Source organism: Archocentrus centrarchus, chromosome 5 (genome assembly GCF_007364275.1).
Source record: "Archocentrus centrarchus isolate MPI-CPG fArcCen1 chromosome 5, fArcCen1, whole genome shotgun sequence".
Classification (NCBI taxonomy): domain Eukaryota; kingdom Metazoa; phylum Chordata; class Actinopteri; order Cichliformes; family Cichlidae; genus Archocentrus; species Archocentrus centrarchus.
In genome coordinates, this window is record NC_044350.1 from 12409425 (window position 1) to 12435610 (window position 26186).

The following is a 26186-nucleotide window of genomic DNA, read 5'->3' on the forward strand; positions in this document are numbered from 1 at the left end:
TTACTAGAGGGTTAAGCAAATAAACACAAAGTACTAAAGAGTAATCTCTCACAAATGCGTATGGCTGTGAACACTAATTATATGATAATATATTATGAAACCTGGAATGATGGCGATTTTTGTAAGGTGTTTATTTGTCATGTTAAAGTGAAAAACATCTTTGAAAACACATTTTCATTTCAAAGCGTTTTTTCCTTGTTTAGATTACATTAGCCATGCATTATCCTAGAGTAAAGAATATATTTCTCCACATATACTTCTGAGCTCTGCACTTGTGCACTGTTTCAGTCATTCTGCAACAAGTATTTCATTCATATCAATGATTTTACATCAATACTGAATTGAGAAGCATCCCTATGTCATCATAGGAAGGCAAAACTGTTTTAATGTACGAGTCTTAACTTGAACGCTCAACTCCTTTTTTATATGTACAGTTTGTAAAATTGTTGTTACAATTATGAATAAATTGTGACACGGCCTTTTGGGTGACCTGACATCATCCTGTAGGCTAGGTGCACTGGTTCAGTCAGGTTAGCTTTAAATGTATACACGTGAGTTTTTCCACTGGTAGGGCTAATGTTGTAGAAGCTCAGCCTGTGGGTCTTGAAGCTCAGCTTGATCTCAAGTCTGCGTGACACTGTTGTCCTCTTCAGAGGCACACTGTGACTCTTCTCAAAGGCTGTTAGCAGGTTGTTGAACCACATCAGACACCAAGAGTTTTGGCTGCTTTCCAGAGCAGATGGCACCCCGCTGCGTTCTAGTTTCCCACTGTAGCACACACCAATGATCCAAGGTGCTCCTTCCAGCTCCACTTCCCAGCAATGATCACCTTCAGAGAAGCTTTGGTTGCTGAGGACCTGGAAGAAGCTGGTGAACCTCTTAGGAGAGGATGGGTAGTTCTGTTTGACGGCACTGAAAGTGACCGTTTTCAAGTCCTCTGAGAGAACAAGGTTAGGATGGGCTGTTTCTGGATCAAAGGTGATCTCAGAAGGGTTGAGGGTGTTTCGAAGAGAGCGCTGAATTTCTCCGAGTCTTTCCCTCAGCTCGGCATTCATGTTTTCCAGCTTGGGGCAAGTCTGTGCAAGGTTGACTTTTGTGTCAACAAAACCTTCCCCTTCTTCCACTTGTGTTGCAATCAAACCCGCAATTTGTGGTTGCAAACGTTGGAGCTCTTCACTAAATGCTGCCCCATCTTCTTCTTTGAGAAGGGATTCAGCTCTTTGCAAAGCCTGCCTCAGCTGCTCAGTCAGCTCAGAGGCCTGACTGACCCGAGAGCATATGATGGCCTCACCTGGACCTAACTCTTCTTCAATCATCTGTGTCACTCCCTCAATGTAGTTCTGCGACAACTCCTTTATCTTCCCTAACAGACTGGAAGCTTTGTCTCTCAGCTGGGCATTAGCAGTGGTTACCTCGAACTCCAATTCCTTTTCTTTCCTAAGGACGCCCTCTGCCACCTCTAACTTCAGGTTCAGCTCAGTGACTTGAGATGCCAGTTTAAACTTAGGTTCATCCAGATCCATTTTGCCTCTGGCATCACCTTTTTCCTGATCCACAGAAAAGGGATGCTCTGTGGACCCAGACCCAATCTGAAAACCATCCTTTGCTTTGCAGTCTCCACTCTCCTCTTGGATCTCTCCAGCTGTTGCTTGGTCTTGGTGGTATTTCGCGTTGGACTCCTCCGTGACAGAGCTATGATCACTTTTGACTGTTACATGACTGACATCAGAAGGGCTTGCAGGAAGGATGATTTTCCCAGTAGGGGCTTTGTCGGCTTCTACAGTATTACACATTTTGAAGCTTTTCACAAGGGCATTGGGTCCCTGGTACTCAGAATGGCACTCAGGGCAGTTGTGTTGATCGAGTCCTTCTCCCATGGTCTCAAGACAGGAAAAGCAGTAGATATGACCGCAGGGAAGAGAAACTGGCTCAGAGTATAGCTGTAGGCAAATGGGACATGTAAGCTCCAAAGAGAAAGCCTCTTCATTCTCACTCTCAGACATGATGGCAGATGCTGAAAAAAAAGACAAGTAATGCATAATATAAAGTTAATATAATTATTTGCCAGGGTTTGCATTAAGATCTAAATATTACAAATTAATATGAATATACAGTACTGTGAAAAAGTATTTCCCCCTTTCCTGATTTCTTACTTTTTTTTGCATATTTGTCACACTTGCATGTTTCAGACCATCAAACAAATTTTAATATCAGACAAAGAAAACCGAGTAAATCCAAAATGCACTTTTTAAATGATGATTTCAGCAAGAAAATGCCAAAACGCATTGTGCACGTGTTACAACAGTATGGTTACACAGAAAGAGAGGCACACAGATTTTTCATGAAACAGTGGAACTACTTGGTTTTAACACTGATTCTGCACCATTTTAAATATAGTTTTTAGATGACTTGTACATTTGCACAAATTGTAAAATTATTTGCGTTTATCTTTTTATTACATTTTACATAGAATCCCAAGTTGTTGTTTGTTTTTTTTGGTTTTGTTTTTACAAATACACTCATTTCCTAATTCTACGCACAGTAACAAGAAAAAAATAGTTTATAATGATCTCATACCAAGAGCTGGAGCATTCCCTAAAAATACATTTTTCTCTTTTTTCTCTTCGTAATGACCAACCAGCAACTAGCCAATCAGGACAATTTAACTTTTACACGTGCTTTATAATGCACTAAGCTGTGCTGGTAGGTGTGTAACCCTGGTACCAAAATCTATTTCACCTGGCAGAGGAGAAAAACAGCTATAAAAACATAACACAGAAGAAAGGACACCAGTGAGGCCACTGCTGATATCAGATCAAGGACCAAATCCTGTGTTTATTTATAGAACTTTATCCATGACCTAGTGATACTTTTTCAGTTAGAATCACTGTCAGAAAAGTATAACATTGAGTTGCAGCTGTTCTCTATACCGCTGCAATGTTTTTGTCATAATCTACAATAATAAAAAAAAAACAACACTCATGTATTCACTGAACTATTTCATGTATAATAAAATAATATTGATTTCCCCGTCTTCCAAATGGTTAATTTTTATTCGAGCAATATCACCTTTAAAACAAACTCCTTTTCTAGAGATTTGCAAACAGGGTTGCGCTGAGTATAAAACACAACAAACTAAGTGTACAGATGATGCCACATTTCGACAAACCGAATTAGGCTATTTAGTACAGTACCGTTGTCTCAAACGCATTACAATGAAATGATAATTAGCCATTTCCCCATAACTGTTAATGTCTGCATTCTCCTCCACGTCTCACACAGTCCAGATATAAAAAAAAAAAAAGATTAATTCTTGCAGGAGTTAAAAAAAACAAAAAAACACGGAAGTTATTAGCATAAGTGACTAAGCACAACCAGACAACTTAAAAGTTTAAGTGCATTTAAAAGAAAGTAAGATCAGATGCCAACAGCTTCACAGAATAGACAGGATACTACTATAAATGGAAACTTGCAGTAATGGCTCTAAAGGGCAAACAAAGGTCTACAGATACGGTAACTAGCAGGAAGCTGTTAACCTGTCTGTTGAGTTTCCATTTCCAGAGAACAGCACGGACATGGGCGAAATCCAAAAGGTTGCTTTCCTTCACATTAGTTTACAAAATGTGCGTCGATGGACGAATCGTGCTTGAAAAATAAACTGATCTAACTTAACTTGGCTTTGCTTTTCCATATTGCATGATTCAAAAGCATGTCTGCGCAAACTTCTGGTGCACCGCGTACAAGCGCTCATTCACAAACATGTAATTATTATTACTAATGTTTAAAAAGACCTACCAGCACAGAAAAGATACGATCCAACTTTAAAGACTTACCTCAAGCAACCGTAACGTTTTGTGTCGAGTCTTCCTGATCAGGTGCGTCAGTAAAAACGCTGTAAGTAGACGTCCTGTGATCTTCTACGCCTTCAGTAAACACTGACGCCTTCACCTACCCACGTGGAGCTAATAAAACCGCAGCTACCAATGTATGCGTTAACTCTTTATTAGATTGTATTGTACGGCAGCGCACTCACTCTTGCCATAATGTATGTTTAAAACTGGAATCACGCACATCATTCAAAATGAAAGATAACACGCACTGTTTAAAAATTCATGTATATTTTTGTATACTTGGTCTACAAAGTAACAGCCATATCTTCAGCTTCAATGCACTGCCGCACAACCTAACGACAAGAGATGTGCAAAAACAAATATGAGTGTCATAAAACGGAGCAGCTGCCTGCTTAACCAGCTCCATGTTTACAGGTCTGAGGTCCTCTCACTCATATAGTGTACAAACATTATCAAACGTCATAGTGCAGTGTTCATGTATTACAACAAATACAATGCTATTATACCCTTTAACCCAATTACTTATTTTGTATTTAGACTTGACACAGATACAAGTACAGATTCCCATCCAAAGGGTTTGCATTCACCTTTGTCAGCTTTGACTTGAAACACTCCATTAACAGTCATCACAGATCAGGCTACACCTCACCAATTCCATCCAAAGGGATGGAAACTCACTCTAAAATAAACCAAAGCATTTTGAACATGTTCAAAATCTATACACTCAGGTCTGCATTTTCTGTCAGCAACACACAGGCATAAATTCTGTCTACTCTTCTTGGAATAAAGGACAACACGTTTAATCTGTTGCTACGTGTGCCTCTATCTGTTTTACTTGGTCATATCACTGCCATCAGCTTCCAGCGGGGCACTGAATATTTTGGCATTTGGAGCGTTTCGGCATCAAGTTCATTTCAGTAAATGTTCATGGCTGATATGCGAGTTGTCAGGTTATGTTTAAAAATTATATTTCTGAACAGCTGTAACAGTGGTACAAAAAAACAGTTCAAAGGCTTTTTTTTTTTTTTTTTTTTTTGCACTTCTGGCATATTAATGGTAGGATTTGAATACACAAACAGCAAAATATAACGGCCGCAGTCAGCAGTGCATTGCTTTGGCTCCACCTTTGAGTGCAGCAGGAGAGAGAGCAGCCTCTTTACGTTTCAGTTTATTCAGCGGCTCATAAACAGGCACTCCAGTTGGCAGCTTTGTCAAAGTCACTCAAGCTGGGAAGAATCTGGGAATATATGTGCTTGCCTTAATTTGTGTATGCTTTGAATGGGTTTGGCACTGTGTGTCTACAGTAGTGCATCCAGGTCCAGTTTCGGCAGAGGCTCCTTCCAATAGGAAAAACTACTAAAATCAGGACAGTCGAGAACAGAGGACGTGCTGCCCTCAGCAGTGAGCAAGGGGAAAAAATGCTCCACCATCTCACTGAGGCGACTGTACCTGCAAAACACACAGGATTGTACAAACATGAATTAGAACACCATTAATATTTATGAAAGATGAGGAATCTGAAAATATTCTCATTACAGATTACAGTCATATTCTAATCCTGTATAGGGAACTGTCATGTTATTTGTTTAGCCTTCAATTATAGGCTTAAAATAAAATACATAACATTAGAGCTAGCAACAAGAGCTTGGTAGGCCGGTAATAAGTCAGATTACTCCAAGGCTGCCCTTCGTCATCAATTCCGTTCATATTTTTTATGGACAGAATTTCTTGGCGTCGCCAAGTGGTGGAAGGCTTCCGCTGTGGTGGCCTCAGAATCTCATCTCTGCTTTTTGTGAATGATGCAGTCCTGTTGGCTTCATCGGGTGGTAGCCTGCAGCTCACGCTGGAGCTACAGCTGAGTGGCAGGCATGGGAATTAGCACCTCTGAGGCCATGGTCCTCAGCTGGGAAAGGACTGAGTGCTCACGTGAGGGCAGGGACAAGTTGCTGCCCCAAGTGGAGGACATTTAGTATCTTGGGGTCTTGTTCACAAGTGGGAGAAGAGCAAAGCAGGAGACTGACAGAAGGATTGGGGCTGGGGCTGCAGTGATGTGGACGCTGCACCAGTCTCTCATGGTGAAGAGAGCCGAGTATAAAAGCGAAGTTGTCCATTTATTCAGTGTACATCCCCACCCTCACCTATGGTCATGAGCTTTGGGTAGTGACTGAAAGAACAAGATCGCAGATACAAGCGTCAGAAATAAACTTCCTCAAAGAGTGGCTGGCCTCTCCCTTAGAGATAGGGTGAAGAGTGCAGCCATCCGGGAGGGACTCAGAGTAGTGCTGCTGCTCCTCCACATCAAAAGGAACCAGTTGAGGTGGTTTGAGCATCTGACTAGGATGCCTCCTGGGCACTTCTTGAGTGAGGTGTTCCGGGCATGTCCTATAATGAGGAGGCCCCTGGGAAGATCCAGGACATGCTGGAGAGATTATGTGTCTCGACTGGCCTGGGAACACCTCTGCGTTCCCTCGGATAAGCTGAAGGACGTCGCTGGGGAGAGGGAGGTCTGGGTTTCTCTGCTTAGGTTGCTGCCCCTGTGACCTGGCTCCAGATAAGTGGAAGAAAATGGATGGATGGATGGATGGATGGATGGATGGATATAACATTAAAGCAGTTTGTTCCCATTTGTGTATTAATTCTCACAGGAGCGGGGGGGGGGGGGGGGGGGGGGGGGGTCACTGATTTCTTCCACTACTAGAATTTGTTTTTTTTTTTTTTTTTAAACAACAGTTCTTAAAATCAGCTGTAATGTCAATGGAGAGGTAGGAAAACAAGCTGTTTGTCTTAAGCTGGGAAAATATGATGAGATGCATCATAAACATTCTTAAACAATCCAGCGTGTGCTGGAAAGGGGGGGGTGAATGCACCAAGATATTCTCAACCAATCAGAGGCACAGTTCTTTGGTTGTATTTAGTTTTTTGCCTTTTCAAAAACAGACTTTTCTCCTGCATACTTACGAAGACTTGTTGCCTTTAGTCTTCTCCTGGATGAGCTCTCCTTTTGGATTGACAGTAAATATCCTGGTTTCAGACACTCCAACCTGCTTATAGGCATATGCATCCTGTAAAAGTGAAGGCAGTAACAGAGAGGAGCTTCAGGTTAACCTCTGCAGTATTTATGTGCACTAAACTGTGCTGTTGGAACACAAATCAATAATTATAAATCAAAAACCAATATTGTATTCATCCCCACAAGCAAAACTCCACTTCTACATTTCCCATGATTCATTTCTATGTGCTAGAGTATATTACTATATTTCATTCGAAGTCCACATTAGTGTGCTCTGCCCTGTTACTGAAAGGCATGGCATCTTATAATGATGTACAAATACAGGCTTGTCCCGGGGGTTAAAATAACTACCAGACATGCAGCTTAACACTGGGAAATTTAATATATACTTGTTGGTTTAATATATTACTGTGTTAAAAGCAACCCTGTAGCATTGCTTACATTAGTCCTGTTGCCAAAGGCTGCATAGAAAGGTTGTCTGCGTGGGTTGAACAAGTCCCTGATGTCACCGAGGCAAGCAACTTTAAACACTTCTGGTTTCTTCTCAATCACCTCTCTGCACAGATGGTTCACAGTTAAAACACACATCCATTCAGATGATCGTCCCCTTGCATACGTGTGTAAATTCTTGGCAACATTTACTTGAGGCGATGTGGCCACTAGGGGTCATCAGCACACAAAGAATTTTATTTTACACAGCCTCATCATGCATTTCTTTTCACATCAGTTAAGTAAGACTTGTGAAAAAAAGATATGCATTATGTATTAACAAATAGAAAATGTGATACCTGTGTAGTGCTGAAAAAAGGCTGCTGGGAGCCAGCAGTACAGGGCCCTTGGGGAGGACGATGCCTTTGTCGTTGACCCACTGTAGGTAGTCTTTGGTAATAGCAGCCATACCTATAGCTCGTGCTGAACAATACAGGAACTTGTAGCCATTTCTGTGAGGAAAGGGAGAGTCATGTTAGGATTTCACTTTAATGCAAGAACAATTTATCTATGTTTGAGTGATTTGTACTAAAGTTTAAAAAGGGAAGTTAAACTAATACACAAGACCGTTTCATTCTTTGAATGTGATCACTCTGTATTTGACTGGAGACAGTATTTCAATTTCACATACTGGTGTATTTTGTGGTAGAGTTTGGCAATGCCTTTGTGTGTCCAGTCTTTTCCAAACTGAGGTAGGATATGACCAAGAGCATCAGATCTGCAGGAGACCAAAAAGACAAGACTACTCAAAACGCAAAAGAATGAGGCTCATTAAAAAAAAAGAAAACAACAACAACAACAACAACAAAAAAAAGGTTTGTCAATCTAGACACTACAATTTTGTACAAAAAGATGTTTGTTCTTACTTGGTGATGGTGCCATCTATGTCAGATATGATCACATGATCGTTCCAGTTCCACAGGTAGATAGCAGCCTCGCAGCGACAGGTGCCCTGGTATTGTGTGGTCACACTAAACACCACCTTGTTAGCTCCTTCATGCAGGTTTAAACGCTCCTGGTTGTGGAAGACAACAGTTAAATACATCCTAACGCAAACTGCTTGTTCATCATCTACAGAACCATTAGATTTTTTTGGGGGGGGTTTGAACATGTATGTGAATTTCTCTTACTATTTGTTTAGAAGTCAGACGCAATGATTTACGGTACACCTGGCTGAAAGACTGAGCCGTGTAGAAGGCTTCTGCTGATAGACTGGAAGGAATGACAGCTGTTCGCCCAAGGCCTGCTGCCTCATCACTGTCCATGTCATCCAACGTGGCTCTGAAGAAACAATAGTAATATGTAGTGTCTGAATTTACTGGCAAGACATGGAGGATATGCAGAGGCTGTTTTACAGACAACCATCCTCTGATTACTTTGATTTTGATGTGAGAAACTAGTAAACATGTACTGATGTATTTAACATAAAACAGCACCTGTGCTGTTGCCACAGTCTAGAGTCAATTCCTCGCTTGCTTTCTGCAACCAAACTGTCAAAATTTGTGACTTATGAATGAAATTTCATGCTAGAAATATAAGGTCACTGAGTTTGAGAAAAATCTAACAACTCTAACTAGATAACCATCTATTTTGTCCTATACTCCTTGATTTATTTACGTTTTTGTTCTTGAATAAAACTGTCAAAAATATTATATTCCACTAGGATATTTCTGCCATTTTTAAATTTTATTATTTACTTAAAATCCAGCAAAATAGGGAGAACTCTTAAAGACAGCGGTTAATAGGACAATAGTAGTTATTGTAGTTAGAGAGGTGGCTTACTTTACTGTGGGAGAAACACTTGGCAGTGGCTCCTCTTGTTCCTCCTTTGAGTGTTTCTGCTGAAAGAAGCACGAGCGTAGCTTATCAGCAACAGTCTATCTGAGCTGAGCATAAAAACAATCATGGCTGACAAGTTATTATGTGTAACTTCTACAGGTCCAAACATGTAACACTCCTTTTCTTCTGGGCACACTGTCAAAACCTAATGAATAACCATTATGGGTTTCTGAGCATCTACCTGGCTGCTGTCCATGTCCCTCCTTCTCCAAGTAAACCACCACCGTCCAGACTTTTTGGGCATCTTGTCTTTCACCAGACACTCTACTGTACTCTTAAAAAAAAAAAAAAAGCCAACAAATATATTCCTCCTGTTGGGATTATCTGTTTTATAGCATCACATTGCTTTAGAATTTATAGAACAGCTTAGCAATAAGCTTGGTTAAAGTTTGTACCGAGATATAAAAACCTTAGGTAACATTTTTGCAGTTTAGTTTTAATACAATTAAATACCTTGGGTAGGTTTTTCTGAAAGGACACCATTGACAAGACCATTGGAGCAGCCACTGCCCAGTTGTAATAACTGTGAAAAATAAAGAACAGCTGATGAAGTGTCATGTACATAAACTTACTGAGAATAACAACTGGAGCAACTCCAGAAGCCCATGTTGTGATGTTATTAATTAATTGTAACTATAGAAATACATTATTATATATATTTTTAAATCATACTTAGAGTTTATGCAGATGACTAGACTTGGATCCTCAATGATTCCTGGATTCTTGGCAAAATCCTGGTATGTCACAAGGTGCTCCATAAACCTTTCTGGAGGAAAAGGAAACAAACTAATTTAACTTGACTGGAAGACTCTTAGTAGCACACGCTGCAGACGACAGCACCAATTTAACCACACTGACCTTTGGTGATCTGGCTGGTGTTGCCCTCTCGCCCGCAAAGGGACATGCTGACATCCATGCTGTAGGAGGTGGTATCTGACAGATACTCAGTCCCACTGTCCATCGCCCCACTGCCCACTGACTGAGGCGACTGGCTTCCTGAGCAGGAGCCCTGCTCTGCCCCATTGTGAAATGCTCCCTCTGCCTCACTTCAGGCAACACAAGCAGTTTAAGTAATTTAACTGTTCTTTATAAAAGGGCAACACTTAATCAATACTAGAGCATGACTAGTGGATGGCTGGACTGTTTCCATGTGATAACTGAGGACCCAGTGGGAATCAGAGGCATTACTATTTAGTTTAGTTTATTATAGTCATACACAGGTAACAATGGCACATCACTACCAGCAACTGCTAAACATGTTCCTTTCAATTTCTTTAGAAGTGTTGAAAATCACACAAATTTTGGTTTGTCATTTTCAATAATGAAGATTACAACAACAATCTCAGTGATCATTAAAAATTAGCCATAATGTGGCATCCTACCTTTTTGGGAAATAAAGTGCAGCCACCTCAGGGTCCAGTGTGGTCAGATCATCCAAGTAAATATCTGTTGGTCCTAGATGGTGATTACGTTTACCTGTGGCCAGTTGATAATAGTAACAATCACACGCTGTACACAGAGTACAAAATGTAGCTGGAATCATGCCTACAGTGCTAAATCAGCGGCATAAATGCTTAGAGAAATGCTTCACCTTTCTTCTTGTCTTGTTGCTCCACTTTGGAAGATGCTGCAGAGACATCTGCAGCCGGCAGGCTGACACCACCATCTCTTATTTCAGTTCCTGGAGCAGTTGTTTCAACAACAGAACCTCCTGCTGACCCCTCAGTCCCTCCAGATGCACCATTCTCTTCCCCTCCCTCAGAAAAAGGATCTATTCCACTGTCACCTTCACTCACAGGGGCACTATTGGTGTCAGATAAGACTTCCTGATGTTGCACATTAAAAGATTTTGTACTATTTGGACTTGCCTCCAGGGCCCTGTGGTCATCGCTGTCTTTATTGAGTTGTTTTTGTGCATCATTTGGTGGTTCCACATAAACCACACTATTTTCATTTTCAGGGCTAACAACACTTTCTGTAGTAGTAGGGGAATCAGTGCAATTACTGACTGAATTAGAAGACAAGTCTTTGTTCCCCTCCCATTCCAGTGTAGCCCCAAGAGTAAGAGGCATATTCACTGATAATGAAGAAGACCTGGAGATGTCGCTAGAGGCAGAAATGGCATTGTGAGTGTTTTCCTTGGCTAAAGCAGTGGTTTGCGTGGAGTGGCTACCTAAATCAAGTGAGTGAGTCAGAGGTTGTGGTTTGACCACAGTGACACTGCCTACTGTTCCACAACTGATCACAGGATCACAGGCCATGTCAAAGGAGTTTTGTCTTTTAATGGTGCGGAAATGAAAGCTGTCAGAAGACGAACCACCCTGCAAATCCACTACTGTCTTCTCTGGTTGGCACAGCTATGAGAGGGAGAGCAGAATGAGAAATATGAGACGGGCTGTGGGCATGACAGGCGCAGGTATGGCTTAAGAGCACATACTGGACATCTGCATGTGTAAGTGCATGTTGCCCTACCGTGGGAAAGCCTCCCCAGTTCCACTGTATCTGAGGACCAGGTGACTCCTGAGTTTTAACCAGGAGCTCGGAGTCGCTCTTAGGAGAAGACGACCGACTGAAGAACACGCTGCAGGGAAGCACAAAGACAGAGGAAAAAGGGAAAGGATCAATAACTGTACAGACAGAAAACACTAAAAATATAAAAGAAAAACAAGCTGCTTGATGCAAACAAATTAATATGATAATAGAGTTTTCTCACTTTTCTGAGGATGATTGCTCTCCATCTGAATGAGGATGAGTCTCTCTGGTCTGTGTGGCCCCCACTTCCTCACTTGGGTCCTCACACAATGAATAGTACACCGATTTACTTTCACACACACACACACACACACACACACACACACACACACACACACACACACACACACACACACACACACACACACACACACACACACACACACACGCGCAAACACACGCAAACACACGCAAAATTAACTTAAAATACTGTTTCATCTTCGACTGTCATTACAGCTCCAGTACACTCTTGTTTTAGACAAATCTTGAACTAAATTACTCTTTTGGGTTTCTTGTATTGACAGTTATACTAAAAATCCACCTCACAGCTCTGTGGAGTTTCCAGCTGCTTTGTGCTTTTTTTTTTTGGCAGGTTTGGTCTTGCACAGAGTTTAAAGATGGATGGCATGCTCAAATTCCATATCAGCTTTAACAAAACAGCATGCAGCCTTAAATTCACAACTACAACTTAAGAGAAATAATCCGCTTGATAACAGGTATGTGTCAGGAAAAGAAAAAATTACATCATTAATAAGATGCCTCTGTTTCAAGAGACAGAATATAAGTTTGGGTGTTAAATGGTGACTTTACCTCAATCAGTAAATTACCATTCAAGCTAATATGACTCATCTTACAGATGAATCTAGGAAGAGTCCCTTTTCCAAAAGCATCTTAAAGGTAAACAGTCCTAAAATCCATCTCACTAACCACCCACTTGGAAGATCTAAAAGTACTGAAATTTTACTGCCTATAAGAAAGAGAAAAACCCTTTGCCATTTGTAAAAAGCTGTAAAAAGCTTAGTCTTAAATACTCAATTCATCTTAAAAAAAAAAAAAAAATACCACACTGTATTTGTTTTTTGATGACCTACCTGAGCTGCAGTGGTGTGGCAAGCTCTTCTGATAGAATACTCTCTTGTTGAGTATGATCACTTTCTCTCTCATCCGATGAGGAGCTGGCCTCTTCTTTGAGGTGACAATCAGAGCGGATGCGTTTCCGCCGCCGCTTCTTCCTGCGGGAACAAGACCCACTGATGGAGGACCCCTCAGTGGTCTCCTCCATTTCCTCTGCGACCTCAACGGGTATCGGGGAGGTGCACAAATGGGCTGGGACCTGTGACAGAACGAGAAACAACAGAAAAACTTAAATGAATATAAAAAGTGATTTGCTGAGTTTAAATAAGAAACCAGTAATGTTGGCCATTACCTCCATATTTTCATTTTCTTCCACAAAAAATGCTTCTCCATTGTCGCCCAGTTTCATGTGCAGGTCAACAGATTCTCCATTTATCTCAATGTCCACCTACAGTCACAATTATGAATTAATGGACTTATCATTTTCAGAGAGAGCATGAAGGCTACAATACTGAAACTGAAACAGCACAAATATTCCAATACACTAACAATTTTCTCCTTGGAGCGCAGCACACCAAGCTTGCCAAAGCGGACATGAAAAGGGGAACACTGGAAAGACCCGTCAGGCTGTCGCACCACGACGACATCAATCCCTCCTGTGAGAGTGGCGGGGTTGAGACCGCGGTACAGCTCCTTTACCGTCACAAACACCGTCTCTGCTAGCTGGCCCACAATATTCATGGTTTGGGACTAGAAACAAAAAGGAAGAAGTGAGAACTAGGGAGACCATGTGTCATAGCACTGCAAGTAAACTGTTGACTACGCATTTGGAACTATCTGTGGTCTGCACTTTGACCCTTAATTCTTGTTTTGTTTTTCAGCAGTATAGTCCAGGTATAGCAGGGGGAAAAAACAAAAAAAGAACAAAACACTAAAATACTGTGGTGGGACCTTAAGAGAGCTGTGCATAAACGAATGCCCTCAAATCTCAATGAGCTGAAGTAATGTTTTAAAGAAGAGCGCACCAAAATTCCTTCACAATGATGTGGGAGACTGATAAAGTCATACAGAAATCTATTACTTATTCATTATTGCTGCTAAAGGTGGTTGTACAAGCTATTGTATCATGGGGTGTTCTTAGTTTCACACACTGCTTCTGAATTGTTGAATAAATAACGACACAGTGTAACATGTCATGTTTTGCAGTTTATCTGAGGTTGTATTTACCTAATTTTAAGACCAACTAAAGGACCAGATTATTTTCATTACATCCTGAAACTACTTTCTTTGTTCCATGACTGTAGAAGCAGAAGCCGCTGTGAGAAAAGGGAACCACTGGAGTCTTTTTTATGTCCAGTCATTATGATCACATATTAAAAAAATGACTTCCATTGTACATGATTCTCTTTGCAACAGGTTCAAACATGTTTGACAACAAGTGGAAAGGTATCCAAACTTTGCCAAGAGCTACTTAAACAGCACTTTTGGCTTTGTTTCTGCCAGCATCAACATCGCTGAGCTGGGAAATTAGCTTGTGTAGGGATTTGTAAACAGGAATTCTACCTGAATTGGCCTTAAAAGCACTGATAATGTCAATGCAGTACTTCAAAGGAAGACATTAAAGCCCGTTCACTTTGTAATTCATTTCCTGCCCCGTTTTAATAATCTCTGAAGTGCTGAATTTGAACCTGCAACAAAGTAATTAACTAATAAAATGAAGGGCAAAAATGACAAAAATATTAGCTTTTTGAAAAAGCTGATACAATGCCTAGTGTTATATAACATAATGCAACTCTGTACAACTTGTGATACTTTACGTTATGTTAACAAAGTAACAAATAGATCACAACAGCCACGATGTGTCAAGATCCATCGGACTCACACGGCTCAGAGAGTTTTGAATATGATCTAAAAGTTTTCCCTGGTTTTAAACATTGAAAAACAATAAAATACCAGAGACAAAAATTCCACAAAACACCACTTTATCATCTAGCAAACACCTGCACCTGTCTATTACTTATCTGAATTTCACATTAGGCAAATCTCATGTCTTACCCACAGAGAAGGATGCAGATGACCCCTCAACACGAGGCTGTGTTTCCCTGAGCTCCCGTCCGCCATACGGCACCGCAACAATTACTTTTACAACACCAGGAACTGAGAAAATTTGTCAAGACAGTTTACCTCCACATCCACCTGAGCAACCTGTCAGCTCTGTTCCCCACAGTGCTCGACTGCCTCTTGAGGCTGCTGTCCACCCCATATCTGCCTGTGGATGTCAGGCTACATTTTTTTAAGCTTTGTAACTACTTAAAGTTTGTACAGTCAATTATGACTGCAAAGTAGACTCAGACTCTCTGATTCTATCAATAATCATTAAAGATGAAAGCAATCAAGTCCTCACTGTTCTGAGGTTGAAAGCAAAATATAGCAATCTATGCGAGAGTCCTAGTATATTCACTCACACACTATTGTTTCCGCTATCTTATACAATTTCCCAAGCACACACTACAACGCACAGCCCCTCCTCTCACACCGAATTCATACTTCCCCACTGGCTGTGCACATGACAGCCAGACCAGCACTTTCTAAAAGGCTCGGACAGGCTATTCACACACGCTTGGCATGAAAACGCACACGCGCACGAACTGTTTGGCCACACAGTTTCTGGGCATGACCACGGCACTCTGGTCCATCAGAGATGAGGGGGACTATCCAGCAGCCATGCTCTGACAGCACTGGAAAACCCTTCATAATCCCAGCTGCCTTTGGAGGAACTGAAGCAAATAACGTGTGACTTTGGGTGGACATCACTGCCTTTGCTCCCTATGGAGGGAAAGATTACAGAAAGGTAGGCCTACGGGGAAAATGTTAATTCAAAATAATTCTATAATTCTAATGTGTACTAACACTGCCCTTTTTTTTTTTCCTGTACTACTTAATGCTTTAAAACTAAAACTGGCATCACACTGAGGAAGAACTAAAGCCTTCAGCGGCAATAATAGATACACTTGATCTGCAGCTCACGGTGCTTCTAATTCATTCGAAAGCTTTCTGTTCTTATCCCTCAGGGGCAAAATTGCATATTTCCAAAGATCACTGGCATTAACTTCTTGTTACTGAATAACTTAAATGTTATCTATTATTGTGGTCACTTTTACATGCACAAAAACTGTGATCAGTTCATAAAAGCCAATGATTACTTCTCTAATGTCTTGATTTGTTTGACCATGAGTCCAAAAGGCAGAAGATACACTGTTTAAAGGTATATTTAACAGAACAAGACAACAAATTCTGACATTTGCAAAACCACAGCTGTTTGCACATGATTTCATCAGTTGCTTTTTTTTTTTTTGAGCTTTTAATGACCTTTGCTACCTCTGACCCACAGACACGCAGGTTGCCTCACCCTATTGCTACTTGTTTCCACATATGTGTCATCTTTTTTTAAACAGTGTTGCATTAAACAAAAAACAGTGAGACGTCTATTACGTCAGATTTTATGATTACATAATATCTACTGACTGAAATGAGAAATTCAGTCACCTAAGGTGCAGGAAAACCTTAAGATAGTTGAAAGTTGGATTTATTCATCTATCCATTTTATTCTGCTTATCCCATTCCTGGGGGAAGTGGATCCTACGGGATGGGAGGGAGGCTGGAAACTATCCAAGCTGCCATAGGGAGAGATTTATTTGTCTTCTAAAGCAAAACAAAAAACAAAAAAAACAGATTTTAAAGACGCTCTTACTGAGTTTGTATAGGCTGAGCTGCGTATTTATTTAGTTAGTTGGAGATACACCTCTAAGTCAAACAACTTCCGCAAAGGTGTCAGGTACGGTCCAGCCAATAGCCACACAAACTCTTGAGAAACACGTTTCCTCATAATTCAAAGGTGCTAATACAAAAAAAGAGATACACTTACTCTTAACGTTACTGTTAAGTTCTAAACCCACCTAAACTTGACCGGAAATTAAGCACTGAACCATCTTTACCACTCATCTTGTGAACCGATGTGTCTAAGTTACAGCACAAAACACAAAACATTCTCACAAATTAAATAAATAACTCTGCTTCGCTGACTATTTAACATCTCCCGCGACAGCTAAATTGGTTACAGGCGGTTTATTCGTTCTGTATTGGAAGTAAGAGAGCATTACAGACAACAGCTTACCTTTCGTGTTGCCTTTCAGATTGACAAGCCATCCGACCAGCCATCTCTGCGCCTGCGCATGCACAAATCAAGCAATGGAACAGCCAATGAGAAATCTGGAAAATAAAACATGACCCGCCTCCAATTTTAAATAGTAAACAAAGCCTTCACCGTTTGTTGGATACTACTTTGGAGATTTCATTTCTCAGCGTAATAAGAAATGAACAGGTATCTATGTATGTTGAATAATTTATCAAAGTGATAGAATCTGTAAATACTCCATTATTACCTCGCTGCTTAATGGCAAACGCTGATTTTGAGTGTTGGTTGACACAAGCTCTAAGATCAGTCTAACAAAGTTACAAAGCCTTGGAAGCTGTGCAAAGTCCGTGCCAAAACGATCAAATTTTACGTTTATACAGTTATATAAACTTACTTCTTACTATCTGGGTAGTTGCACTGACTTCCGTTATTCAACTGTATGCCAGATGCTGAACAGCTCCATCCTATGGCTTCCAGTTTTCCTTGAGTCGATTTAGGTGTAAATTCCCACTTAGGATTGCAGCTTTGACTTTAACCGGAAAAGACTGGGATGGTGACACATGAAAGCAGATACACGCGGATGCATTCATGAAATGCTTGGTGTACAGCTGTGTAGCCTAAATATCTCTTAGATGCTCATAAAACTGCTACTTTACTGAAGTTAAGGCCCTGAAAATTTACAGAATTGAAAAGATTATGCCAGTGAACAGCACGTGTTTAAGTTTTTTTTTTTTTTTTTTTTAAATATTGATATATGACTTTGAGATGACCATAGACTGGCGACCTTTCCATCTGGGGATGGGCTCCAGCCCTCTCCTAATAAGTGGCTAAGAACATGGATGGATGGGTGGAGACATGACATGACTGTTTTTTAACTTTATATTTTCATTTGTACAATAAATTAGTTCCTTAACTGCCATGTGTATTGCTGACATCTTTATGTACATGTAACAGTTAATATTGTATTGGATTCCACTTGTCATTATTTTTCATTTTGGGTTTATGCATAGCGGGTGAAACGGCGCCATCTCTTGGTGGTTAGCCGCGATAAGGGTAGTGGACACAGGAACCTCGTTGCCAGTGTATGGGAGAAGAGCACGAGGTGGGTTCGCTGATATTAGCACTGTGGAAAATGTTGTGTATTATTGCTGTATGTTCATATATGATCACTGGCTAACTGTAATATGTACTTATAGCAACCAGGACACTAATGAGTTGCATATTGTACCTTTGATGAGATTAATAACATTATAACACACAGTTAGAAAAGTTCGCTAGCCTGATGTTAATGGAAAATGCTATTCCTTGTAAGGTGCTGTACCCGATGATGAGCCCATGATTCTGACCAGTACATGTTCCGTTTCATGCAGGTATTTATTTCATGATATTGTATTTTATTTCAATATAAATGTATTAGACCTCGTCGCCAGTGTATGGGAGAAGAGCACGAGGTGCTGTACCCGATGATGAGCCCATGATTCTGACCAGTACATGTTCCGTTTCATGCAGGCAGATAAAGTCAGCATTCATCTCATCCTGTCTCCTGATTGTCATTGAACACAACGCAGACACAAACTATACGACGAATGGAAACACAGAACTGGGTTATGATTATTTGGACCGAGCTGAATTAATACACGGCCAAGTTCAGCACGGTTACATACAAACACTGTGAATGAACACACTCATTTTTATCATTGATCATGACTGGATTGGTCCAGCAGAGGACATCAATGCACCTGAACAGAGATTCATTGAAGAGCCTCGCTCTGCCTGAAATCATTCATGCATTCAGGCTCTCAAATGACCCCCTCTGTAGTTTTATCCTAAATAAAGAAATATATTCTAAAATATATAACAACATAAAATATACATAAAAACAAACAGACAAAAATAGTGAAATTCCCAAAAGTAGACAGTAACTGTAAAGCAAAAGAATGTTATTAAGATTTACACTTACTGAGCTTCTTATTATATTCAGCATTTTAAATAGCATTCCATTGCATTTTATTTGTTATTTTGTTTTAGTTGCTTTGTAGTTTATGGAGCTATTCTCCTTTTATAAGCTAGGCTGTGTTTAATGTTTTGGCTGCTGTAACCCTTATCCAACCTGACTGTGTCAAAGAGCTTTATCTTCACTGCAGCAACACTAAAAAGGCAAAATCATCCTTTAAACCTCTGATTTATTAATCCTCATAATGAACAAAGCTTAAAATTTTTATTGCAGTTAAGATATAATGCATTATGCACCACCAAATAAGGAACATTAAGATGCTACACATAGACATATAGATTTATAGAGTTCTCTGACAACAGCCTGGTAGAAAAATGAGCTGAAAATTTTCTGGCAAGTCAAAAAGTGAGAAAAAGGGGTTGTCAGACTAAATAGTCATCAGAGTAGACATTGTTCACGGATGACAGGGACAAGGGTGCGCAACCACAAAACAGACGTTGCCTTAATGACATCATTCAAAGTGTTTCTCTTGCATTCAAACCTCTGTAGTGACCAGCCACACTGCCTATTTAAGGAAACCCATAGTCTTTCAGCAGAAACGCTCCCTTCTTCCCAGACTGCTCTGCATCTGCTCACAACTCTCTTCCCCCATGTTTCCACCGCTCCACCATACAGAGCCTCCAACTGTTTAGGCCCTTTTCTCTAAATAAGGCAGCCTTATCGTAGTTCCTGTCATTTCTCCCTTTTCCCCCAAACATCCCGAACAGCGTCTGTAGCAGTAGCAAGCTGCAGCTTGTGCATTCTTTTGCCTTGTATGGAGAAATGGCTTGGCCTGGGATGTCTTTGTACAGGACAGAACAGTCTCTCCATTGGCCGGGATAGAAAGGGGAGGGACCCACTGGGAGTGTGATTCTTTCAGCAAACTTTTCAGTGCCTGCTTCTCTTCCCACTGCTGTTTCGGGTCCAGATCAAAGGAGTTTGAAGTACTCCCAAATATTTCTACCTGAAGCCAAGGTGAGAATAAAAGCTGTTTTTAACACTGGTTTGATCAAATGGAGAATGTATGGTTTTAGAGCTGCTGTTTGGTGGGTTTTAAGTGGATTTGATGTGTAAATTTTGGGTTCAGTACTCAACTGTCAGTGGTGACGGTGAAAGTGAGGATACAGTTACAGGGAGCTGCTGAAATGGGGAACTAAGAAAAAGCTGAAGCGGCACAGACTTTTTCATCCGTTGATGATACAGGAGAAACCTGAAGATGATCTTTATCTTGGAGTTGTGTCTGAATTTGTGCATGAACAGTATACATGAGCTGTATGGATGTGTGTTTACTTCCATCTCATCAGCACGGCACATTAAACAGGAATTTCTGAATGTAGCTGACCCATTTAGAGCCGTCTCATTCACACCCTCTTACACACACACACACACACACACAATCCTGATGATGTCTTTTTATAGGCGATGAGATTTCTCTTCACTCTGTTTGTTTTTGGAATTCCTGACCACTGGCCTCTTGGTCTGCGCTTCAGTGATATTGACCTACATGACCTGCTGTAAGGCTGCGGGATGACAGCCTGAATGTTTGATGATATCAGAGTGTGAGCGTGGGTGTCTGTCCTCATTGGGCAGAGGGACAGAGAAGCTTTGTCCATTCCCTGGTGGATAAAAGGGTCCACGGAGGAGCTGAGGCAGCCGGAGAACAAATACAATTGTTAGCACAAGCTGAGCTGAGACAGTGTCAGCCAAATGCTTACGTTGCTGTCAAAAATAGGTGTTCTGAGCTTCTTTGTGAATCATTGTTGATTCACTCTGCGCAGAATGTGGGAGATTTTAGCTGTTGCTACAGCACCAGATTCATTGGTTCTTGAAATCAGATTCTCTCTCTTCTTGCAGCTTGAAAATGTAAGCTGTGACATAATCACACTATCAGAGACTCTGTCAGAAGTCTACATAGATCTCATTTCAGCACGATATTGATGTAGAGATAAGCACCAATCAACCTCTCTCGTTAGACAGCGTGCACTCTATCGGTGGAGCCAAACAAGAATCCACAATACAGATAACTTAATTCCACTGCATGCCTCCCATTGGCCCATTTACGCTCGAGCCACTTCATTTGAGACCTAACAAAAAGTGTCTGCATAATCCAGACGTTTTGTGTGAGGACTTTACCATCTAGGCCGGGTGGAGAAGCTGTAATCGACTGAGGAATTCCTCTGTTCCTGAAACCTTAATGTAGAGCTATACACTGTTTTGTTTCCAGCTTCCTCAGTGACTGTGAGATGGAGAATGGGATGGCTTTGGGCCAACTGCGCACACCTTCCAGATTTCTTCATTTTGCTGGCAGATAAAGAGACTGAAGCAGCCAAACATTAGCCAAATGAAAGGAAAGACAAATCCATCATGTGTCTGCGATGAAAGAAGGGATGAGAGAAACTGCTTGTCTATGCTTCACTTGGCACACAGCTACACAAACACCCTTCCTGTGCCATTTATACTGAGAACCCAAGCATGCAGATCCATATCTGGATTTTAAGTCTTTATGTAAATGCTACTGAGGACAACCAAGCCATTTAGCTACTTGGAAACTTGAGGCAGAGCCTAGGTTGGCCTTCCTGATTTGCACTGTCAATAAAAGTCCAAATTCTACTTTACTGCATTCATTTGTGTAGAAATCAACAGAGGAAGAACCTTTATATTCAGTAAAAGGAGATAAAGGGCCATTTAGATAGGCAAACCTGCCTTCACTCGCTTTTCTGTGAAGCTCTTTATGAGTCACACAGGCAAAAGAGGCAGCAGACACACAAGTTTAAGCCTATTAAATATGATGACAGTGTTACAGCGGCGGTCGTTTTTGTGAAAATAGAACAGTGAAGAAGGCATATAGCCCTTATTGCAGTGTGCAAGGTAACAAAGGGATTGTAGTGTATTTTGTCTGAAAAATACAGACTTGTGTTCACTTTTTTGGTAATAAACAGAAAAATCTTTATTTTGTGCTTTTTCCAGTCAAACAATGTATCTCTTCAATTGTATTTTATCATGTATTAGAAAAGAGAGGAGAGAGAGAGAGTTGCTAAATACAGACATTAAACTGAATGTTAAAGTAATTTTGCCAACTTAATGACAGATTCATGTGAGGAGAAATTAAAAGAAAAAAAAGATTGAAACTTAGGACTTTTTTCTTTTTTGCATTGTGTTTGTTAATGTTAGGAAAATTTAGTCTGCTATAAAACCGAGAACAGAAGAAATGCTCCCTTGCTCTTGTTCTGAGCTACATGACGTGGATGAATCAAATGCACAGCGCTACATTCTGTTTTAACGGGCTGCACAAAAGGTTACAAAGAGCTGTCACGGGCTCGCTGCACTCTGAGAACCCTGAACTCAGAGGAAAGGACAACAACGCTGTTGAATTTTGCCTTCTGTGATGAAACACTTCTAATCATAAAGGAGCAGCCTCTTCCAGGATGACAGTGGCTCCATCCATAAGGCACAAGAGGTCAATAAATACTTTGAGTCTAAAAAATGATGCAAATTATATGCAAATTATATGGTGTTCCGCACCATCATCCACATCATCCGGAAACCATATGAAGAAATAGCTTTTGGATTATAGCGTTGAGAACAACGCTGCAGCATTATGTGTGTTAGGTAGTGTGCACTCTTTCTTCTTCTTTGCTTGTGCCATGCTGCTGAATTTCTTTCTCTCCCTTCCTCTAGAGAGGGAAACACAGTCTCGCTAAATGTCAGGTGCTGAGATGAGTGTGAAATGACATGTCTTCACAGTACAAGTGGCAGCTAACTCAATCTCCTTCCAGAATTAAATTCCGCAAGGGTTTGTCATTTGTCTGTGTACGCGTGCGTTCAATTGTTTGATTGTGTCAGACCCAGCGGGCAATAGGACGCAGAGAATAGAGGGACAGGCAGGTTTGTGCAGGAAGGGAGCAGATAAATGGTTGGTGAGTCACAAAGATGTACGACATCTTGTTCTGTGAGTAGCACTAAGGTGACTTGAATAGTGTGTCACTAATTCACAATTCATTCACTGCAGAAATACTGCACTCCCTTTTCATAATATGTTTTTTGGGGTGGGAGCCATGACTCTCCTTGATCACAGCGTGCCATAACCACAGCCTTATCTAACCTATGAATATGCACAGGGCCACATCCAGAAGTCACCATGTCGAGCAAACGTGCCAAGGGAAAGACCACCAAGAAGCGCCCACAGAGAGCCACCTCCAATGTCTTCGCTATGTTTGACCAGTCTCAGATTCAGGAGTTTAAAGAGGCTTTCAACATGATCGACCAGAACAGAGACGGCTTCATCGACAAGGAGGATCTGCATGACATGCTGGCCTCTCTGGGTAAACAGCATTGCGTCTGTAGACGTGTAGCTCATGACCAAATGTGCACCACTCCTCCTTTTAAACAGAGGACATTTTAGTTTACCAAGAGTAACTTTCACTCAGTTAAGGGAGCTGTTTCTTCCACATTATAAAGCTGTAGCTGCAGGGTTTGCAGAACTGTATTTCTGATATTGGCCAGAGCTGATGATGATGATGATGATGATGATGATGATGATGATGATGATGATGATGATGATGATGATGATGCTGTCATCAGGGGTACTTCTGTTAGGCAGGGAGACCAGAAAGAAAAGAGGAGAGAGAAACAAATAACAAATTAGGAATAAAGTGTTTGAAAGACATGGCATGGAGATGCAATAATGAAAGATGTTACATAGATTCTTCAGCACTGCGGAAGTGCAATACCAAGTCACTGGAACAGCCTGTAGTATAAGACTGGGTTTAGTTAATGAAATGTGCCTTTTTTAATTCAAAATAAAATATTCTAAATGTTATTAAAACAACATGTATAGTGATATGAGCAAGGAATCAACAAAGAAGGAAACAAATGCTTAGACTGACTGTTAATAATATTCTTATTGGACAGATGCAGGAGATAAATATATAAGGGATAATGTGGATTGTAAATAAATATGGTCCAAACATATTGACAGTATTGCAAGTAAAGTGGTGGTCTGTCAGTGGTGAGAAGAGGTTTAAAATGAATGACACCTGAGGTTATAAAACAGGTTCTAAATGCATTAGTTCAGACACAGCTTGATTATTGCAGTATAATTGGGTCGAGTGCTTCAACAAAAGAAAGAAAGTTACAATTAGCTCAAAGTAAAGCGGCATGCTGTACATTGCAGTGCTCTTATTAAACTCATGTAAATGAGATACGTGGTAATCTTGGCTGGCCAAGTGCAGAGATCAGCCTTTACTCTATTAGGCTTAATTAGAAATGCACTCATGGAAAGATTGCCAAATGTGTTATATTGAAGGCTGTTTTCCTATTTTAGTCAATATACTTATCAAACACAATTTGCAACAGAAAGGAGGTTCACACATCCACATCCATCCCTACCTGACTAAATTATGACAGTTACTAAATTGTCAATTATCAAATCCCAGATCCTAAAGACCCAACAACATGCCAGCCCTTCAATTGTTGTATAGAGCATATGACAGTTCGTACATGTTAGCAGCTCCGTTGAATTCCACAGATGTATGGCCACAAAAGGAAAAGATTTCCCAAATGAAGTCCTGCATTTTGAATACTGCGTGCTCCTCTCGTAACTGAGTGGCTTGTGTTGCTTTTGCAGACCTTAGAAATGCAGATTCTTTTAAAGGAGGAGGGGCAATGCTGTGAATAATTTTTAAAAAGTAAGCAAATATTTGAGTGCATTACCAAATTTTCAAAATTCAAAATATTGTGTTTACTCAGAATATGACTGCGGTGATGCTGTTGTGCTTTTTTTGGTAATGTAAAGTATAAGAATGAATTGTAATGTAAGGAAGAACAGCTAAAGCCGAGGCCGATGCTAATAGAGAATAAACAAACTCACTATATGTGGCACCTAAATGTTCATCCAGACTTGCAGGCTTGATCCTATTATTTATTATAAAAGAGCAAGACAATAATCATAAGCAGCGCATGCTTGCATTCTGCAGCTCCAGAGGTGACAGATGCATGTGACAATGTTCTTCCTCAGGTAAGAACCCCTCTGATGAATATCTGGAGGGGATGATGAGTGAAGCACCAGGGCCCATTAACTTCACCATGTTCCTTACCATGTTTGGAGAGAGGCTCAATGGAACAGACCCTGAGGATGTCATCCGCAATGCCTTTGCCTGCTTTGATGAGGAGGGATCTGGTGGGTCAATACACATGTTGTGTATACACACACACACACACACACAGATCATGGTTCACTCTGTCAGAGCTTGGATCATTAACCTCCCCTCTCAATTATCCATGTCCAAGGTGTGATCCATGAGGACCATTTGAGAGACCTGCTGACCACCATGGGTGACCGCTTCACGGATGAAGAAGTGGACGAGCTATTTCGGGAGGCTCCCATTGACAAGAAGGGCAACTTCAACTACGCAGAGTTCACCCGCATCCTCAAACATGGTGCCAAAGACAAGGATGATGAGTAGAGGGAGAAAACGACTGCCTCTGGCCCCCTGCACACATACTGCACCACAAATCTATCTCTAGGTCCGGTCTTTGTGAACCTTGCAGATCTGAGGGAAAAAAATAGGAATTCATTTACAAATGCAGTAAATCAAAGATTTTTCTTTTATAAAATGCAGAAATAAGTTATTGTACATTTAGATACGTACATGTTTATCAAAGGTAGCATCTCCGGAGTAATTTGGGATCCACTCTTTTTTTTTTTATTTAAATCATCATTCAAGATTTATATATTGCACCTTATATTTACAACTCTACTGTGGCTTTATCTGCCTTGACTGCAGTTTGTCTGGCATTTGTCGACAGCCTGGTTGGACTTTGGAGATGCATTAAGCGCAGATCTGTGTGTGCAGGGGCTGTTTGAAGTGCTTCTTACATTATCAGCCATGTTTACCTCTTCCTGCCAGTTAGCGACCACGCCTGCGCAACCGCTGCAACATGTCTTCTCCTCTGTAATATATGCATCCTTGTGATGATGAAAATGGATAAAGAAATTGGCCGTTCTTCATTTTTATTTGGTTTGGACAATCAAATGTGGTGCAACTGTTTCCTCTTGATGAAATTGTTACTAGAATTGACTAAAGTGAGGTCATCCTCCTGTCAGCTGGTTGTGTGTATTTGTTGAAGGATCAGGAATGTCTGTGTTGTTTGAAGGAATTCAGTCTGGAAACCTCTCAGGCAAATAAAGTAAGTGGATATGTG

At 40.8% G+C, this 26186-nt stretch overlaps 3 protein-coding genes across 8 annotated transcripts; 1 reads left to right on the forward strand and 2 right to left on the reverse strand.

The window, feature by feature from the left end:
- Window positions 1–64: 64 nt before the first annotated feature.
- Window positions 65–3949, reverse strand: trim107 (tripartite motif containing 107). The gene is made up of 2 exons (XM_030728666.1): window positions 3834–3949; window positions 65–2014 (listed from the first exon to the last, which is right to left on the reverse strand). Exon 2 carries the CDS (start codon window positions 2001–2003, stop codon window positions 456–458), a length of 1548 nt encoding a protein of 515 aa, XP_030584526.1. The 5' UTR covers window positions 2004–2014; window positions 3834–3949; the 3' UTR covers window positions 65–455.
- An 80-nt stretch (window positions 3950–4029) lies between these two features.
- Window positions 4030–17020, reverse strand: LOC115780688 (phosphatidate phosphatase LPIN2). Of its 4 annotated transcripts, none has more exons than XM_030730025.1 (20): window positions 16970–17020; window positions 13345–13545; window positions 13148–13243; window positions 12813–13054; window positions 11903–12010; window positions 11662–11770; window positions 10781–11546; window positions 10572–10665; window positions 10048–10235; window positions 9862–9955; window positions 9643–9712; window positions 9371–9463; window positions 9133–9191; window positions 8481–8631; window positions 8217–8365; window positions 7982–8068; window positions 7650–7802; window positions 7303–7417; window positions 6810–6913; window positions 4030–5300 (listed from the first exon to the last, which is right to left on the reverse strand). In XM_030730025.1, exons 2-20 carry the CDS (start codon window positions 13534–13536, stop codon window positions 5150–5152), a joined length of 3021 nt encoding a protein of 1006 aa, XP_030585885.1. In that variant the 5' UTR covers window positions 13537–13545; window positions 16970–17020; the 3' UTR covers window positions 4030–5149. The 4 variants fall into 4 exon arrangements, with proteins under 4 accessions (XP_030585885.1, XP_030585886.1, XP_030585884.1 ...); XM_030730026.1 differs by lacking the exon at window positions 16970–17020 and adding an exon at window positions 14980–15042; XM_030730024.1 differs by lacking the exon at window positions 16970–17020 and adding an exon at window positions 14851–14965 and having other exon boundaries at window positions 9133–9188.
- Window positions 15489–26186, forward strand: myl9b (myosin, light chain 9b, regulatory). 3 transcript variants are annotated; one of them, XM_030730029.1, is made up of 4 exons: window positions 15489–15646; window positions 23102–23305; window positions 25000–25161; window positions 25272–25447. In XM_030730029.1, the coding sequence occupies exons 2-4, from the start codon at window positions 23122–23124 to the stop codon at window positions 25445–25447; spliced, it is 522 nt and encodes a 173-aa protein (XP_030585889.1). In that variant the 5' UTR covers window positions 15489–15646; window positions 23102–23121. The 3 variants fall into 3 exon arrangements, with proteins under 3 accessions (XP_030585889.1, XP_030585888.1, XP_030585890.1); XM_030730028.1 differs by lacking the exon at window positions 15489–15646 and adding an exon at window positions 19819–19958; XM_030730030.1 differs by lacking the exon at window positions 15489–15646 and having other exon boundaries at window positions 23122–23305; window positions 25272–26186.

Excerpts from the sequence above, each read along its gene's own strand:
- trim107 (XM_030728666.1), bottom strand. The coding sequence starts at position 2,003 with ATGTCTGAGAGTGAGAATGAAGAGGCTTTCTCTTTGGAGCTTACATGT.
- LOC115780688 (XM_030730023.1), bottom strand. The coding sequence starts at position 14,916 with ATGGCGGACGGGAGCTCAGGGAAACACAGCCTCGTGTTGAGGGGTCAT. Across the intron at positions 9,956-10,047 it reads CACCAGCCAGATCACCAAAG|AAAGGTTTATGGAGCACCTT; the intron begins GTCAGTGTGGTT and ends CTTTTCCTCCAG. Across the intron at positions 9,713-9,861 it reads GTCATCTGCATAAACTCTAA|TTATTACAACTGGGCAGTGG; the intron begins GTATGATTTAAA and ends TATTTTTCACAG.
- myl9b (XM_030730029.1), top strand. The coding sequence starts at position 23,122 with ATGTCGAGCAAACGTGCCAAGGGAAAGACCACCAAGAAGCGCCCACAG. Across the intron at positions 23,306-24,999 it reads TGACATGCTGGCCTCTCTGG|GTAAGAACCCCTCTGATGAA; the intron begins GTAAACAGCATT and ends GTTCTTCCTCAG. Across the intron at positions 25,162-25,271 it reads CTTTGATGAGGAGGGATCTG|GTGTGATCCATGAGGACCAT; the intron begins GTGGGTCAATAC and ends TCCATGTCCAAG.